Source organism: Notamacropus eugenii, chromosome 2, assembly GCF_028372415.1.
Source record: "Notamacropus eugenii isolate mMacEug1 chromosome 2, mMacEug1.pri_v2, whole genome shotgun sequence".
Taxonomy (NCBI): domain Eukaryota; kingdom Metazoa; phylum Chordata; class Mammalia; order Diprotodontia; family Macropodidae; genus Notamacropus; species Notamacropus eugenii.
Genome location: NC_092873.1, coordinates 401,195,596 through 401,213,182, shown reverse-complemented (window position 1 = coordinate 401,213,182; position 17,587 = coordinate 401,195,596). Strand labels below are relative to the sequence as shown.

General features: G+C 39.3%; 1 protein-coding gene across 3 annotated transcripts in view; it reads left to right on the top strand.

The window, feature by feature from the left end:
• Window positions 1–17,179, top strand: part of GREM2 (gremlin 2, DAN family BMP antagonist) — a 134,467-nt gene extending 117,288 nt beyond the window's left edge. For all 3 annotated transcript variants that reach the window (XM_072647569.1, XM_072647568.1, XM_072647567.1), the window contains one exon: window positions 13,604–17,179. In XM_072647569.1, the coding sequence (XP_072503670.1) occupies window positions 13,605–14,111 (507 nt within the window). In that variant the 5' untranslated portion in view covers window position 13,604 and the 3' untranslated portion in view covers window positions 14,112–17,179. The remainder of the gene's footprint in view (window positions 1–13,603) is intronic.
• The last annotated feature ends 408 nt before the right edge of the window (window positions 17,180–17,587 follow it).

Below are 17,587 nucleotides of genomic sequence, written 5' to 3'. Positions count from 1 at the left end.
TCATCTGAGTAGAGATGATCATTGAATCCTTGGGAGACACAGTACTATAAAAAGTACTATAAAAAGAGAAGAAAAGAGGACTCAGGACAGAGATATGGGAGAAACTCATGATTAGCAGACAGGACCTGCATGAGGATCCAACAAAGTATATTGGTCAAACAGGTTGGAGGAGAAGCAGGAAGGAGAAGAGAGAGTACCATGATGAGGATAATAGACGGTGTCAAAGACTGCAGAGAGGTGAAGAATGAGGATTGAGAATCTCTCATTACATTTTCAGATGAAGAGATCATTGGTGACATTTGGAAAGAACAGTTTCAGTTGAATGATGGGTCAGAGATCAGACTGTAGAGAGATAAGAAGAGTGAGATGAAAGGAAGTAGAAGAACAGGTTGCAGATGGCCTTCTCAAGTAGTTTAGCCATGAAAGAGAGGTGTGATAGAAGGGAAATAGCATAGCTAGGGTGAATGGGCAGATTGAGTGAAGGTTTTTTGTTTTGTTTTTTGTCTTGTTCTGTTATGAGGATAAGGGAGACCTTAGTTGTAGGCAATAGGGAGGCACCCACTTGTCTGAGAGACAGTGGGGAGTGATAGAGGTGACAATCTGTTGGAAATGATGAGATGGATCTGATCATGTGGAGGGGTTTGCCCTGGTAAGAGGGAAGGCCACCTCTCTCTGTGAAACAAGTGTAAAGGAGAGTATACATACCTGAGTGATAGGAAATGAGCAAGAGGAGAGAAGATAGAGTTCCCTGTGAATGGCCTTAGTTGTTTCAGTGAAATATCCAACAAGGTTCTCGGTTCAAGGGGTGACAGATGGGGAGAGAGAGGAAGGCTATGAGAAGTTTGAGAAAGAATGAAAGGATTTGGAAAAGCTATTGTGATTAGCCTTATCTCACAGGTTGACTAAGTTATGGGGTTTAGAATGAAACTCCTGTGTTCTACATGCAAATCCTGTGTTTGTTTGTTTTTTCCATCTTGCAAAAATAAAATAAAGGGGCAATAACTCATTCTATTTGGAAATATTTACACCATGTAGAAAATATGTAGTATTTACAGGTCCCAAATGAGTATCTTTTTATTTAGTTCTGGTGAACTCTTCTGGTTTAATTCCAATATTAAGACAAACTACTTGAAAAACATGTGCCTGCTATATATAATCTTTTCACTTCACAACCCCAGCAAATGTGGTTGACCTCTTACCCACAAATATCTACCATGATGCCCATTTTCTAAATTGTAAGATTTCTACATAAAATCAAGAAGAGACAGTTGTAGCCTGGGAGCCATTTCAGCTTTCGGGTTATCTGCAGATTCTTTACAATTTATTCCAGATACTACTGTTAACAGATGCAGTGGGGTTTGAAATTGATGTTGTGGTAAGTGAAAGTACTGGTTATAATATTTTCAAGTAACCCAGTTACATTAATTAAGTAAGAAAGAAACTCCTCCTACTTGTGAATTACCAGCAGAAAATAGGGAACTATTTAGTAGCTGAGCATGTTAAAGCTGGGGCCAATCCAACTTAACAAGGTGTTAACATAAGTAAGCCATTGCTTTACTAGGAGCATTGTTGGGTTAAGCTCTCAAACCTTTTGAGTCTCAATTTCTGTTTGTTTTAAAGGAAATATCTCCTCCTTAAGAACACAGATTGTGACATCAGAATTCTCTTCACCTAGTCTAAGGTGAGAACATCAGATGAGGAAATTAGTTTCCTAGTTCAGGACTTGACACCAAAGACTTCTGTCTAGACGTAGTTTCCTAATGAGCAAAATAATGGGTTAGATTAGATGATACTGAAAATTCATGTTTGAGCCATGAAGTTCTATGTCTTATGGAATGAGGAAGGAGAAGAAGGAGCACAAGTAGAAAATGCAGTTGCATGCGTCTTAAAAATCATAGATATTTTGATTGAATTGCTTGTCTTATCTTCATTAATTCATTATTTTGGGGGTTGTCTATACTGATGTTGATAGGTGCATATTGAATATTCTATAGAATGATAATCTGCTCTTGTGCAAAGTGATCACAATCTTAAAACTAGGTCAAAAGCTAGTTTGTCATAGTTGTCATTTTGTATGTCTAGTCTCTTTGGGGTGGTACTTAGTTTGACTAATCCTGCTTTGGGTGTGCTTCAGACGGTCAATTCCTGTATTACTAAACCAGGATTTCAAAACTCTTACTCCCCAGGAAGTGGACTAGACTTGGAACCGAATTTTTAATAACTCAAAGATTAACTAGAATGAAGGACATTGTCATTTCCTTCTTTATTTACTTTATCAAGCTTGGAATTGAAGTGTGAACTATGTGAGGGTGGGCTTTAAATAGTACAAGAGCTAGTCTGCATTACTAATCACATTTTTAAAAATTTGTGTTTATCTAATTTCTGGAAATGATGGAGGTGGCGCAATAACTGACACTCTTGTAAAGTGGGAGACCCCATGACAATATTATTGCACCTTGTGGTGAGGAAGGATATAAGGAAAGGGAGTAATGGGAAAAGGTAGACCATAGATGAAGATACCCAAGTGTTAAGAACAAGTATGCCATCTCTCAGCTTCCTGTTTTAACCAATTATTTCCATGATGAGCAATACACTAACTTTATGATAAGCTTGGTTGGTTCTTCAGTGACACATACTTGACTTTCAATGGATGATAGTTCTGACAACAGAAGGTACATATCTGTCAAAGAATTCATTTAGTATTCTGCATTTTCTGGGTTTGGCTAAGATATTTTTATTGTTTACATGAGGTGAGGAGAGGAATTAGGCCATGGAAGTCAAGCAGGTCACACAGTCATGCTCTCCAAGGTAGAGTATGACTGGCCAATTCATAGTCTTTCTCTTAAAGACAAAACAAATTGAGGATGATGAAAGATAAATGAAGGAGGGAGTTTGGAGAATATTATAGGGTTTAGAGATTATTAAAGGCATGGTAAATGGGATGCAATGGCAAAATTGTGATTGGGCATTCTAAGAACAAATACTGAACAGGTATTTTCTGCTATCTGCATAAGACAACATTCTTTGCAATAGAAATATATTTTCTCAGTTTCTTCATGTTAGCAGTCCCTAGTTTAAATGCAGGCTTTTTCAGGGACTTCAATATCTCTAGAAGCACAATAAAAGAGGACAAGCCTAACTCCACACATCTCCATCATTCCTACTGGTCTTCCTAGCCACAGAAACGGAAGGTTGGCAAGGATGAGAAACTTGCCCTTTTTTAATCTTTTTTTTTTAATATCTGTGGTCAGTTATTATATAGATAGGCAGCTCTTATATGTACCTCCCCTACTGTGGAAAACCTTAATGGCGGTGGTGGCTCTAAAATAACTCAAGGAGTCAATCAAAAAGTAGCAAGCACCTACTATATGCCAGACACCATTGGGCATCCAATACAATGAATAAGACAATCCCTCCTCACAAGGAGCTTAAGTTCTAATGCATGAAAAGCTGATATCATTCTTATTAGTTTTATTTTTGTAGGTATGATTTCTGTTTAATTTCAGATGTGTCCTATATCCTTGTCCCTACCTCCGTGTTCCCTGAGATGATTTCAGAGCTTTCAGGTGTGTTTTCTTGTGTTTGTTTCCTTTGGTTAAAAGCCTCCCATTGGCTCAAATTCAGCATTGATAATAATAATTTTTTTAAAAAAAGAAACACTTTCAGGAATGAGTGTTGATTTGATTACTGCACCTAGAACAGGAAGTAAAAAATAACAGGAAGAGTGTTCATGCATGTCAACAAGGCATCAATAAGGTGTCTAGGTAGATTCAGGAATAATATGGGAAGCATCCTCCAGTCTAGAGCCAGCTAGATATGGTGGACTAGGTTCAGGATAGCTAGGTAGAACAATAGATAAAGCACTGGGCATGGAATCAGGGAAACCCAAGTTTAAATATGGCCTCAGATACTTATTAGCAGTGTGATCCTGGGCAAGTCACTTAACCTCTATCTGCCATTAATAGCATCTACCTATGAGAGTTGTCATGAGGATCAAATGAGATAATTAGTACAGAGCCTGGCAATAGTAGGCATTATGTAAGTGGTAGCTATCACATGTACCCACCAGTAAAGACTGCCTAGAGACAGGTTCCTTTAGAGACTGAGGGCATGGTTTCCAGGAGATTCTATCTAAAGTGTGCTTTTTAAAATTAATTCTCTCATATTTTCCCTAGTTTATTTAAAAAAAAAAAAAAAAGGAAGACAGAAACACAGTTGATCAATTACTTCCCTGTATATCTATTTCAGTTTCTTTGGATAATTCTACCAAAGTTCTATAGCATTTAATTCTTAAAATTTCTCTTCCTTCTGGGTCTACTTTCCCTACACACTTTTAGTCTGTCAAATCCAAATTATCCTTTCTCTGAGCCCTTGATAATTTTCCCTCCCCAAATTTAGAGTACGTGTCTGGCTATTCATTGTTCTCTTGACTTTGATTTCAAATTCTAACATAGAGAGATTATGCATGCTCAGGATTTCCATTATTTCCACCCCAGCAATCAATTTCGTTTGTTGCATGAATCAGATCTACAATAGAATTCCTATTCATTGGTTCCTCCACCTTTTGAAGAATGAAATTATCATTAAGGCAGTTCAAGAAATTATTGACTATTCTACTTTGGGCAGAGAGGGAGAGAGAAAGAGCTGGCCAAAGAGAGAAAATCGATAGATGCCTGAATAACTGAAGATCCCTGTCATCTTGAGTCCATGCCTCAGTGCCAGGTGTTTTATCTTTTGTACAGCTGTTTATCTATTTTCTTGTTCTATCTATGCAACCTGTAGTACAGAACACTGGCAATATTTTTGTTTCTGTCTGTTTATTCTTACTCAAATGTTTTATGCCATGCTCTCCCCCTCCCCCCCCCATACCTCCCACCCCAGTCGGTTCCTACATTTCTTCATCAGTCTATTTTCTTAATATGTTGTGGTACTCTACCTGCTCTACATTTTACCTATTATGAGCCCAACTTTGGTTCCTTGCATTAACAATCCTCATTCACCTTCCATGCTAACCATACCTGAATGTGTGCATAGCCATGTAGATGAAGTCATGTTCCTTTGGGTTAGTTTCCTTTTGAGACTAACCCAGAACTGGCTCAAAGCATTTAAGTTGATATGCTCTTGAGTTCTTCTAGTCAATAGGCTTTTTGATGTTCATTTCATCCCTAAGTCAACCTATCTGAGCCTTAGTTTAGACTGAAATCAGTATACAAAAAATCAATAGAATTGGATCAACTGTTGAATTTTCTTTTTTGTCACTGGATTCTTCTTAATGTTAAAGCCCTGGCTGTGTTTCTGGGGGCCAAGGCATGAAAACTCAATGTTTCCTCAAAAATAGTTGTAAGGCTAAGGGCATGGAAATGTGTCTAAGGAGAATAACAGATGGTGCATAGACATGAGATCTTGGGTCCTGACAATTGGCTCTGAGACACAATTACATCTGTCTGAGGGACAAGTGGTCTGGGTTACATGCAACTTTACCAAACTGATGGATAGCAATAATATGAAAAGCCATTTTACATAGTGCTTATAAAGCCCCATGCATATTATTTCACTTGATCTTCAAGATGTGACTGAGTTGTTAGAGCAGATATAACCATTCCTATTTTATTGATGTGTAAATGAACTTAGCATACTGAAGTCACCAATTGCATATGTGACCTTAACTGTATCTTTTAATCTTTCTGGGTTTGTTTTCTCATCTGTAATATGTCAGGGTGAAACTGGATGATCTCTAAAAGTCATTGGAGTTCATGGAAGTTAGTGGAGTAAGTGTATGGAATTTATTGGAAAGGGCAACGGATTCAGAGGGCTGGGGTTCCAGTCTCTTCTTCATATATGCAGTCTTCATTAAGTTCCTTCTCTCACAGGCGCAGTGCCATTGCATATGAAGTTGAAATAATAATACCTGTATTACCTATCTCTCAGGAAGGTTTTGAAGAAAATGCTACAGAAACATGGGTTAAAAGTATTGTTGTTTCCCCAAATGACTTGTCAACATCCTTGGAGGTCTTAAGTACTAGAAGCGGGATTTGAACCCAAGCCTTTTTGACTCCCAGACTAGCATTCTTTCTGTGACACCACAGCTGTCTCTTATAATGTACCCTTCTCTTTTAATGCCTATCAGGAAGGTTCACAGCTGTTGGGCAGTGGCTAGAATCACCAGATTTTTTTTTTTCTACTTGTGAGCTGCTTTGGAGAACGCAAAGGTCGACTTCACTGAGGTGTACTGAACCAGGATAAATAAGAAAAGGAAAGAATTCTTCATGTGTACCAGAGAAAGTACAAAGGGGAAATGGTTCTGCCACTCCTTGGTTTATCACCATCTCCACGACTGGTCACACTATATACAAAGCAAATGCAGCGTGAAGCAGTGAGCGGCATACCGGGTGGGTCAGACGGGGTGCATGGGTAGGATGCTTTTGATTTTGTGGAAAGCATTTTAAACAGGCCTCTTTAATTTTTACATATACAAATAGAGAAAACTCTCTGTGTGCTCCAGGCCAAGTGGAAACGGTTGTTCAAAAACTTGTCTGCAACACACAAGGCTAACGCTAGGGGAAAGGCAGTGCGTTGGAGCAGGGTAACTGACATTTTTTTTCCCTTGCTCTTATTTCAGCAGCATTGTTCTCTCAGGCAAGATCCTAAAAAAACCTCTTTATTGGAAAAAATTAGACAGTATAACAACTCCAGAGAACAATGTCCCTGAACAAAAATGCCTTAGAGAATTTATCGCCATTGGGATTCTTGCTTCAGATAAAATTAATGACATTTCTCTTTTCTCCTCCCACCCCCAAGAGTTCTTGGATTACTCCAGGATTCAACACCACATTCCTCATAACTTCCCCATGGAATAGGGTGGTGGCAAGTACCATTAACACTGTTTTACAGAGGAGAAAACTGAGAAACAGAAAAGTGACTCATAGTTTGGGCAGATGGAGGAGCAAAAATCTTTCTCCTGACTCCTACTTCTTTTGCATTTCCCCAAATCCTGCTGACCTTCCTTAGATGCCCATTTCTCACTTTCTCCCACTCAGTTTAAATGTTTTATTATATATTTTTCTAAATGGATTTCTCCCACTCCTGACGTTACCTCATTAAAAAAAACAAAACAAAACAAAACAAACAAACAGGTGAGTGATGCCAGTGTCTGGACACACCTGATATTCAAAAACAGAGAGAAATTGTTCTGGTTTGATTCTTCTGTGGTTGGAAGTTCCTTTAGGGATCATAATATCATTTTTCCAAGCTGGAATCAAATGTCTCCTGAAGGGAAGTGACACTCCCCATTCCACTTGGCCAGTACCACTTGGAAAAGTAGATGAAAAAATTTGTAGTTTCTTTTCTTGAGTCGTGAAGTGTGCCCTGGTCATTCCACTAGGGACTAGCTTGCCACTAGTAATGACTTTTTGGCCTTTTCTTACGACATTATACACATTTACACTCCATATTTCTTGTTTTGTATTTTCTGCTATTTTTGTATCTTTCAGTTTTCATAATTTGTCAAATTCAACTATTGTTTTTCATCCAGTCATAGTACCCTCAGACTCAGGGTTTAAATTCTATGTCCTCTTTCTACTTTTTACTTCAAATAGAGATGTGATAGATGAAGTAACTCTTTTCTAATTGCCAAAGTGACTCCCAAAATATGAATGATGAACTTTGCCATGCACAAGTGAGCTCTGCCCATTGGCTGAGGGAGGTTGAAGCAGCGTAGAAACTAGGGATGGGCAAGGTAAACAGTTACCTTGGGTACTACATAAAATGAGGTATAATACAGGACACTTTTTGATAACACTCCCATAAAGGAATCCGGAGACTTGAGTTCAAATCCTGTCCTCAGGATTTATATTTATATAGTAAATTTTATGTAAAATGAATCTTAATAATACCTACCTTTGAGAATAATGTTTTGAGGATAATATGTGATAATATATTTTGAGTGCTCTGCAAAGCTTGAAGTACAATCTATATGCCAGTAAGAGCAAAACACAGATACATTCAGGATTAGAGAATTGAGGACTCTGTGCTCAGTCTGGGGGACAAGGAATAGGTGCTATCTGACAGAGAAACTTAATGCAGAATATTAGAAGACAGACCCCATCCATTATGTTCATGTAAGCCAGGTGGGACTGTGAAATGGTTCAGCATCAGCTGAAATGATATTAAATAAGACAGAGGCATTAACATCTGCTTTACTCCTGCATATGGACCATAGGACCTTTCCATCTGATTTGCAGCTAAAACCTTTTCTATTAGAAGGTGAACTGCTTGAAAGTAGAGACTGCCATGTGATGTGGACTTAGACATATTTTATTCATTCATTTATTCTTTCAGGTCACTCTAGAGAAGCCACAGATACTCCCACCCTCCCAGCTATTAGCCAAAGAATTGAGAGCCAGAGGTCCCTAGAAATACACACACCTGTCAAGGAATGATGACTCAGTACTCCTCGTTTCCTTTCCTTGAGGTTACAATCAGAATTGCCTCTCAGTCCGCTGGCTCCTGGCGACCTTTTGCCTTGGGCTAAGACACTTCCTGATGGGGAATAATGTTTTAAATGACCACAATTAGAAAAGCTTGAAAGGTGCTTCCTTTACTCTGGGCAGTCTGATTTCAGAGACTGGGTGACTTTGGTACTACCCATCCTTCTCTGTGGTAGTTAAATAGCCTGTACCAAAAGCAACTGCTTGGGATGAAAGGACCCCATGGTTTTTCTGTTTGCACAAGCGTCTTTGTCCAGCCCAGTCTGCTTAGGCCATCTGCATTTATAGCCCTGGTTCCCCTGCTGATTGACAATATTGTCAGACCAGCAGGAGAGTTAATAAAAGCAACAGGATTTATTTATGAGTTTCTCCAGATAACAGCTGAATTCAAGATGTGAGGACAGAATAACGTATCCTTAGTGTTATGGATGGTAGCTATTTCAGACATTCCTGAGAGGCCAATCATTTGTCTGTGATTTCCCTTCAAACTACCACCACCACCACCATCACCACCACCATGTCTAATGCATTGCTAAATCCTGTTGAGTCTATCTTGAGGAAACCTCACACTTGTCCCCTTCTCTCACATTGCAAAACTACCAGCCTGTTTTAGTTCCTCACAGCCTCTTGCCTGGACTGCTTTAATAGCCTCCTGTCTACCCTACTTTCAGTCTCCTTCCCTGCCCCCTTTGCCTGTACCTGTCAGTCCAGTCTTCATTTTAATATTTTACTTTTTCTATCATCCCATCGTGTGCACAATCGCTCCAGTGCTATAGATGACAACTTATCTGTGCCTTTTCATCTTTTGTGAATAAGATCTTTTTCTAAACCTTCAGAGATGGGTGGTCCATATAATGTGCCTATCTCTAGATCTCATAATACTACTCTAAATAGTCCTATGTAAGTATCAGTGCAGTAAGCAAGTTATCCTGGCCACCTACTTGTTTGCCCTTGCTTTCACTACATGACTACTCCATCTCCATGTTTAGTCATGTAGCTCTTTGTTTATCTATAAAAAGATAACTATTTCTTAAGCTCAGTTCATGTGTTAGTAGCAAATTATCCACATAGCTGCCAAAATAAACTTCTTAAGCAAAGATCTTATCACTCTCATGCCCCCAAATATTCAGTAGTTCTCTATTGCCACTAGGACCAAATACAGATTTCTTAACCTGTCCTCCATGGATGCATAGAATTATCTATCTAGACTAGGAAGGAACCTCAGGGACCAAGACCTTCATTTTTTTTACAAATGAGATTATTAACACCTTGGAAGGTAAATACTTGCCCATTCTCACCCATGTAGTAAACATCAGAGGAGAAACTGGAACCTAGATGCACCAGACACAATACTTATTCCATTGCACCAAGCTATACTGTTGTTCCAAACTCTTCTATTGTACACTGCATAGCTATTATTAATACCAGTGTTCTAGCTAACTTAGAATCTAAACTACTCACCTAACTTGACAGAATTGGTGGCAAAGTGCAGAGAATATTGGCCTGGGAGTTGAGAAGATTTGAGAAGATTTCAGTTCATATCCTGCCTCAGGCACTTGGCTAATTGTGTGATCCTGAACAAGTCATTCAGTTTTACTCAACATCTGTAAAATGAGCAGGTTGGATGCAATATCTTCTAAGGTCTCTTTTGGTGATGGTCCTGTGACGTATTGGGACAGCTAGGTGGTACAGTGGATAGAGTTCTGGACACTTGTTAGCTCAGGCATGTATTTGCTGTGTGACCATAGATAAGTCACTTAGTCCTGTTTGCTTCATTTTTCCTTAACTATAAGATGAATTGGAGAAAGAATTGGCAAACCACTCCAGTATTTTTGCCAAGCAAACCCCAAGGGGGGTCATGGAGAGTCAGAATCCACTGAAATGACTGAACAACAACTGTGGCATGGTGGGTTGCACTTGCTTACATCATCCGATATCTATCTCCTTCACCCTATCCCATTCTCTGTTCTGTCTACCTGTAATATCTGCCACTGACTATTATCACATAAGCCTGTTGTTCTTCTTTTCAGTTTAAAACTCTTCTTTTGGATTTGTAAGACTCCAGACAGATGTTCCATCTCTGGTTAGAAACCTGTCATCTTTTTTTTCCCCTTCATATACAATCATGTATATGATGGGGGCAGCTAGGTGGTGCAGTAGATAGAGCACCAGTGCAGGAGTCAGGAGGACTTGAGTTCAAATTTCATCTCAGACACTTGACACTCACTAGTTGTGGGACCATGGGCAACTCACAACCCCAAATGCCTCAAACTGGGTCATCTCCAGTCATTCTGATGAATATCTGGTCACTGGATTCAGATGGCTCTGGAGGAGAAGTGAGGCTGGTGACCTGCACAGCCCTCCCTCAAAACAAAGTCAAGTGCAAGTCATGTCATTATTTCTCTGATGGCATGGATTTCTTCAGCAACAAAGGACGAACACACACATGCTAGCACTTACCATGATGCTTTCCACATAATAGGTTTTAGTAAACGTCTTTTTAGTGAATCAAAGTGCATGAGCAACAGACTAGGGATTCTGAACTCCTGAATGAAATTCTTCCATCATGTACTTTGTAGGAGCAGGATTTGCTGTAGAACTTTCCTACTGAACAGCACACTCTCTCCTGCTTCACATAGGGAAAAAAAAGGTCAGTGGCAGCAGCTGCCTCATAATGTCCGAAAAGGTGATTGAGATTGAATGAGTGCTAAAGGGAAAGCTACAGCAGAAGAGCTTTTAGCCCACCTTTAACCTTATCATTTTTCCTTTTTTGGTCATGAGTGAGAATACTACTTAAAAGAAAGGGAAAGGAGAAGGAGACAGGAAAGGAGAGGCTGACTTTGTCCCACACAGTTTAGTCTGACCTTATAACATTTTCTTTTCCTCAGCTTCATTTTCTTCTTCTGAGAATTCAGCAGTTTTCTTTTCTTCTTGGGCTCTTATAAGGAATAACTTCTAAGGAAGATCACCAAATCTTTTACAAATATAAAAAAAAAATAAAGATGTGCCCAAGAAAAGCACACTTATTAACCACCAAACTAGCATTATGGTTTCCACAAAGATTTGCCCCCAACTGATCTGAATACATTTCAATGCTATCCTCAAGGACAATAATTAGGACATACTGAGGGAAACAGATTTTTGTTCTTTCAATGACACATGTTTGTTTTGGGCTCTGGGATGGATGGATGAGGGCTTGATTTTGTAAATGTTTCCTGGCTGTGGCTTATCAAGTTTGGATCATATTTACTTAGAATGCTAATAATTATGGAAAATATTAAACAAGGAACCAGAATGCTTTCCTTTTAAGACGACTGAAAGCTCAAATCATTCTGCAAATATAATGAGATAATTAAACTTAATAGGTCAAATATTTCATGTTTGCCATGAACCTTTTGGAGGTATAACTGTTTTTATATGTCTTATATACATAGGAATAAAGAGGTATAGAAAAAGACCCTTAAAAAATTGGTCTAAGACTTCCAAAAATATTTGCTGAAACTTAAAAAAAACTTTTGTCTTCATCATCTTCAGTTTTTCACTTTTTCTTTCTGGTTTTTTCAATTCTCTTGTCCTCAATGAAAGCTCACTAGATACTTTTATATCCATGGTCATCAAAATTATGTCTTTATTTAGTGTTCATTTTCATGCATTGCTCAACTAGGTACTATATCAAACTTTCTTTGAGTTTCCTACCAGAAAGAAATAATAATGATTAAAAAAATTAATTTCTATTAATACTTGCCTATTATGCAAGAATAATAATGAATATTTGTTGAATTCAAATTGAATCTGCTCAATTAATTCAATGCTGTACAGAATCTCTGAGTTCGAAGAGGCCATTGAGATCAATCCGGCTGAACTGTGTAATTGTTGTTTTCCTAAGGAGGCAGAATGACAGAGTGGACTGATCCACAGGGAGGTCAGAGGAGCTTGGTTCAGATCTCACCTTTAATATGGGAGCTTGGACAAATTATTTAACTTTACTTTCCTCATTCATAAAATGAGAGGGTTGGGAGAGGAACTTGAAGTCCCTTTTACATCTAGGTCTATTATCCTTTTTTTCATTTTAAAACCTATCTGCCCTCCCCCCATCCCCACCACCAATAGATTCATCCACTACTTTTCATATAACACCTATTTCTGCATACTTATGCTGTGTCTTCATTAACCATCTCTAAAGAGCAAAGACATCACTGGTTTCATACAGTACCCAGACTAGTAGAGTATATATAATAATACTTAATACTTTAGAGGATGATAATAATAATGCTTTCATTTGTGGAAGGAAATAGGAGTAATTTGCAGCATGAGGTAACAATAACAATAATTAATAGTTTACCTTAGAGTGTTACATAAATATAATTCCTAAGTGCATCATTATTCTGCTTTATACACAAGGAAAGGGAGTTCTATAAAGGTCAATTTTGTGCATGCTCATACATTAAATCCCAAGAGAAGTTAGGCACTTTAATGTTTTCAGTTCATTGGCCCATTTTAATTTTTCCTTCCATAGTAATATCTAGAACATTGCAATTTTTAAATTGTTCTGCAGGTAGTCAGTAGTTCAAGTTTACTTGTTCTATGACCTCTGTTACAGCCAGATGGATGCTATTAAGTGAACATGACTTGAGGACCCTGTGATTTCCCTTTTCCTACAGTACTCTTCCTCCTAACTTTTACCTCCTGTCTTCCTTCAAATCTTGGTTAAAATCTTAACTTCAGCAACAACTGCTCTTGTTCAATACAGGTACCTTCCATCCAGGTAGCCCTGTATCAATTTTGTGCAATCATATTTATTTCCCTGTCGTCTCCTCCATTAACACGTACTCTCTTTGAGAATAGGGACTGTTTCTGCCTTTCACTGAATCTCCAGTACTTAGCACAATGCCCTGCACATAGTAAGTATTTAACAAACACTTGTTTCCGACTGAGAATTCAGCCACCAAACTCAGTATAAATGAAAGCCTACAAGTCTATTCTCTTATCTGCTGAACATTGGCTCTAAAAGGTCTTGCTGCTTGTCATTGAACTCTGTAAAAGGTTACGTTGGCAGCAAGTAGCATGCCCCCGCTGTCCTTCCTAATCAATGCTTTTTACTCTTTTTCCCACTGCAGGATGTTTTGGAAACTTTCTCTCTCCTTGTTCCTGGTGGCAATGCTGGTGAAGGTGGCTGAAGCCCGGAAAAACCGGCCCCCAGGAGCCATCCCCTCCCCATACAAGGACAGCAGCAGCAACAACTCCGAGAGGTGGCAGCATCAGATGAAGGAAGTTCTGGCTTCTAGTCAGGAGGCCCTAGTAGTCACTGAGCGGAAATATCTGAAGAGTGACTGGTGTAAGACCCAGCCCCTGAGGCAGACAGTCAGTGAAGAAGGCTGTCGGAGCCGGACCATCCTCAACCGTTTCTGTTATGGCCAGTGCAACTCCTTTTACATCCCTCGGCATGTGAAGAAGGAGGAAGAGTCCTTCCAGTCCTGTGCCTTCTGTAAGCCCCAGCGGGTCACATCTGTACTGGTAGAACTAGAGTGCCCAGGACAAGACCCACCGTACCGACACAAAAAAATTCAGAAGGTAAAGCAGTGCCGATGCATGTCTGTGAACCTCAGTGACTCAGACAAACAGTGAATGGCCACAGTGGCAGGATGCTGCTCAGCACTTAGGGGGGACCCCTCACCCCACCTCCTGTCAGATTTGCTGCTGCCTCTATCCCTTTCCTCTGAGCAGATTCACGCACTGGCTGGTCCCTTCCCTTTCAGCAGGCAGTTCTCTCGGGGGATGCAGGTGTCACTGTGACCGGAAATAGAAGCTTGGCTTATGTGTTCCCAGGTGCCCCTTGGCAAGATTCCTGCATCCAAGACCAGGCTGTGAAGCAAGCCCTAAGGAAGAAGATGGAAAACAGTTACCAACCAAAAAGAAAGAAAGAAAGAAATTGGAAGGATATTTTAGGTGATGCACTGTTAAATCCAGCATTAACGTTTCCACTGTGTGGGAAAAAAGAAAAGAAATATATCTCCTTCTCAAGCCTACACTCCAACCATATCCATGTGAATTGAAAGATGCCTCTATGGCTTCACTGTCACTGTATTTACCAGTTGGAAGCTTTTCACTTTGTGGATTTCATGCCACCACTGCTGCCTGAGGCTATGATGTAGACAAGCACATGGTTCAAATAAAAACCAAACTAAATTATGGGGAGATTCTTGACAAGCCTGATTGGAAGAAGACGCTGGGAGCCCTTTGAACCAATGATTTGGCTTCCCTAGGGGACCTTGCTCAAGTCATAGGATCTTAGGATCATAGCTCTAGAGCTGGAAGGGACATTTCAGGTCATCTAGTCCAATCCTCTTATTTGACAAAGGAGGAAACTGAGACTTGGAGAGGCAAAGTGATTAGGCCAGGTCACACAAATAGTCTATGTTAGAGGCAGGGTTTGAACATAGTTCTCTGACTTCACATTCACTGTACCACACTGCCTTCTCCTTCCCACCCTAAAACATGGGTTGGCGTCAGCTTCCTCAACTTTTTATTGATGATTTCCCCCCATTCATGGACTTGAGACAGATTTTGATTTTGCATGCTTTGTGGCTGCAGTTAGAATATTATGACACACAAAGGTCTCAACATTAACGCTGGTTTTTATAATCATCCTGTAGTAAAGAGCTGTTAAAAGTAAAATCATCCTGTCCACATATTGTTTCATGTGTCGGTTTTGACTCTGGCATTGGATGACAATTCTGAGTTAACACCAAGTTGCTGGGGTTGGAATCTTACTCCACATAGACCAGCTTCCTGGTCGCTAGCGGTGCAGAAGCTTGCCACTTGGAAATATTTCCCAGCCAGTCATTCATTGCTAAATATCTATGCTTGGGGATGGGTAGGGTGGGGGAAACACTAATTTCACTTAAGGTACTAGAGCATCTTGGCACAGGGTGGGGGGAGGGGGGCTTAGGTCAAGAATGAATGGGGTTATTTGTTTAACTAAAGAACAAATACCCCCTTAACTTTTAAGGTGTTTAGATACAAGAAAGAATACTATTTTCACTGCCATGACACTAAGCATAGACTTTTCCTGCTAAAAAGAAAGGGGAACTTAAGAGATAAAGGATTTGAGACATTTTTTCTAAGCAGAGAGAAATGAATAGTGAAATGCTTCCAATTAAACTAAGTTAAGCCATTAAATCAGGGATTCTGAACCCTTTTTTTACATGTCATGGACCTGTTTAGCAGTCCAATTAAGCTTATGGATCCTTCTCAGCATAACTATTGTTTTATAATCATAATGAAAGGAAATGTTCAGTTTAATTTGGAGATTAGTAAAAAGAAAATATTTACCCCATTCATTTTCAGGAATACCCTGAAATCTATTCACAGACCCCTTGGGAGTCCAAGGATCCCAAGTTAGAAACCTTTGTATTAAAGAATAGATGCATGAAAGTTCCAGGGACAAAGTTTTAACTTTTCCCAATTGGGCCCTCATTTTCATAGCAACCATATACAATTTCTCACCTTAGTCAATTGGTTAATAAAAGTTTAGGTAGTTGAAATGATTCATTTAAGTTCATCAAATACTTAGTAAGTGCCAATTTATTTAGAAAGCGGAGTTACAAAGACAAAAGAAAATGAACAATTCTTTCAAAAATATTTTTAAAATATGAGGTCCCCAGTTTCAAGGAGCTGACATCCTATAGGTTCTTTTTTAGATCACAACCATACCCTGTTTCTCTTTGGGAGAAAGAGGATTTATAAAATCTTACAAGTGGGAAAGGGTTGCATGTTTATTGAACTTATCCTCTGAAACAAGTTTGAGTCATTTCTCAAGAAGTGACCCTCTTACTCCTCCAAGCTTTAATTGTTAAGAGATACCTGCTAAGGAGATTCATGATGGCTCAGTTTCCTGTTCCATAAGAGAAATACTCTGTCTGAAACTGTGAAGATTCATTTCTTTCTGACATTCACCTACTAAGTTTAAAAGGGTTTTCACAGGATTTCAGAGGGAGACCTAGGGAGGTAGAAGTCATTATCCTATCTCCTTTCCCAACCTTACTGCTTTAATTTCTATCAATGATTCATATTTATGAGGATGGGGAATGAAAAGATAGTTGACTTCAGCACCTGTCTGATATGCTTCTCAATTAAACATGTGGTGGTCCTAAAGGGAGCAGCACTAAATTACAATCTTGGTGAAGGAAGCTGGGGAGTGGGAGTGGAGGTAGATGTAGGCAGGTGAGAGCAGCAGGGGGAGGACGATGGGCAAATCTTACCTAACTTAAGGACTGACATTCTTAGACTTAGTGATGAATTAAAAGCACGATTCTGCAACTACGAAGGTCAGCAGAAAAGCTGTGTAAGGAAGGAGCTCTGAGGAGCCTACATGGGCATCCTTTGGTGACCCTCTCTTGCAAAGTCAATCCCTATGACCAAGTTAGTAGATCATGCAGATTGAGCTATACATAAACACAACACAAACGTGCACACTCTCCAGAGAAATCAATGAAAGCAATATGAAAGTTTCAGTGTGAAGCCCTTTCTGGAGGTTATTGTATGTAAAAACTAAGTTTACCTTATAATGGTTCAAACTGTATTTAATTGTGTTTTTTGTTTGACAAATGAAGAAAAAAGCTATAAGTATAATGTAATTATTTTATAGGTGTACTATTAAATTATAGAACAAATAAAGATACTCTAGGATTATATGTAACTGAAGTCTCATTGTGCCTTGAGAGCTTAATTGGGAAGTTGTTTGGGGCGGGGTGCTCATAAAGCCCAACCTGTTCAGGACACTAAAGCTGATCCAAGGCTGGAAGTCTAGCCCCAGGCTCTAGAACTGGTGGCTGCTGTGGGTGAGATCCAGAGGAAAATGTCAGGGCAGTCATGGGGCAGAGGTGACCAGAGATGGATTTCTGGGGTGAGATGGGTTCTACAGACTTTGGGAGCAGTCAGAACTTGTAACCAAATATAAGATTATATGCAGAGGTAGAAGCAACAGTACTAATAGGGAAGCAGTATATTGCAAGGGGGACTCCACAGTGAGAGAGTCTAGATGCAAATCCTAACTGACACACAAAAAGTGAGTAACTATGGGCAAGTTAGTCAGTTAAGTA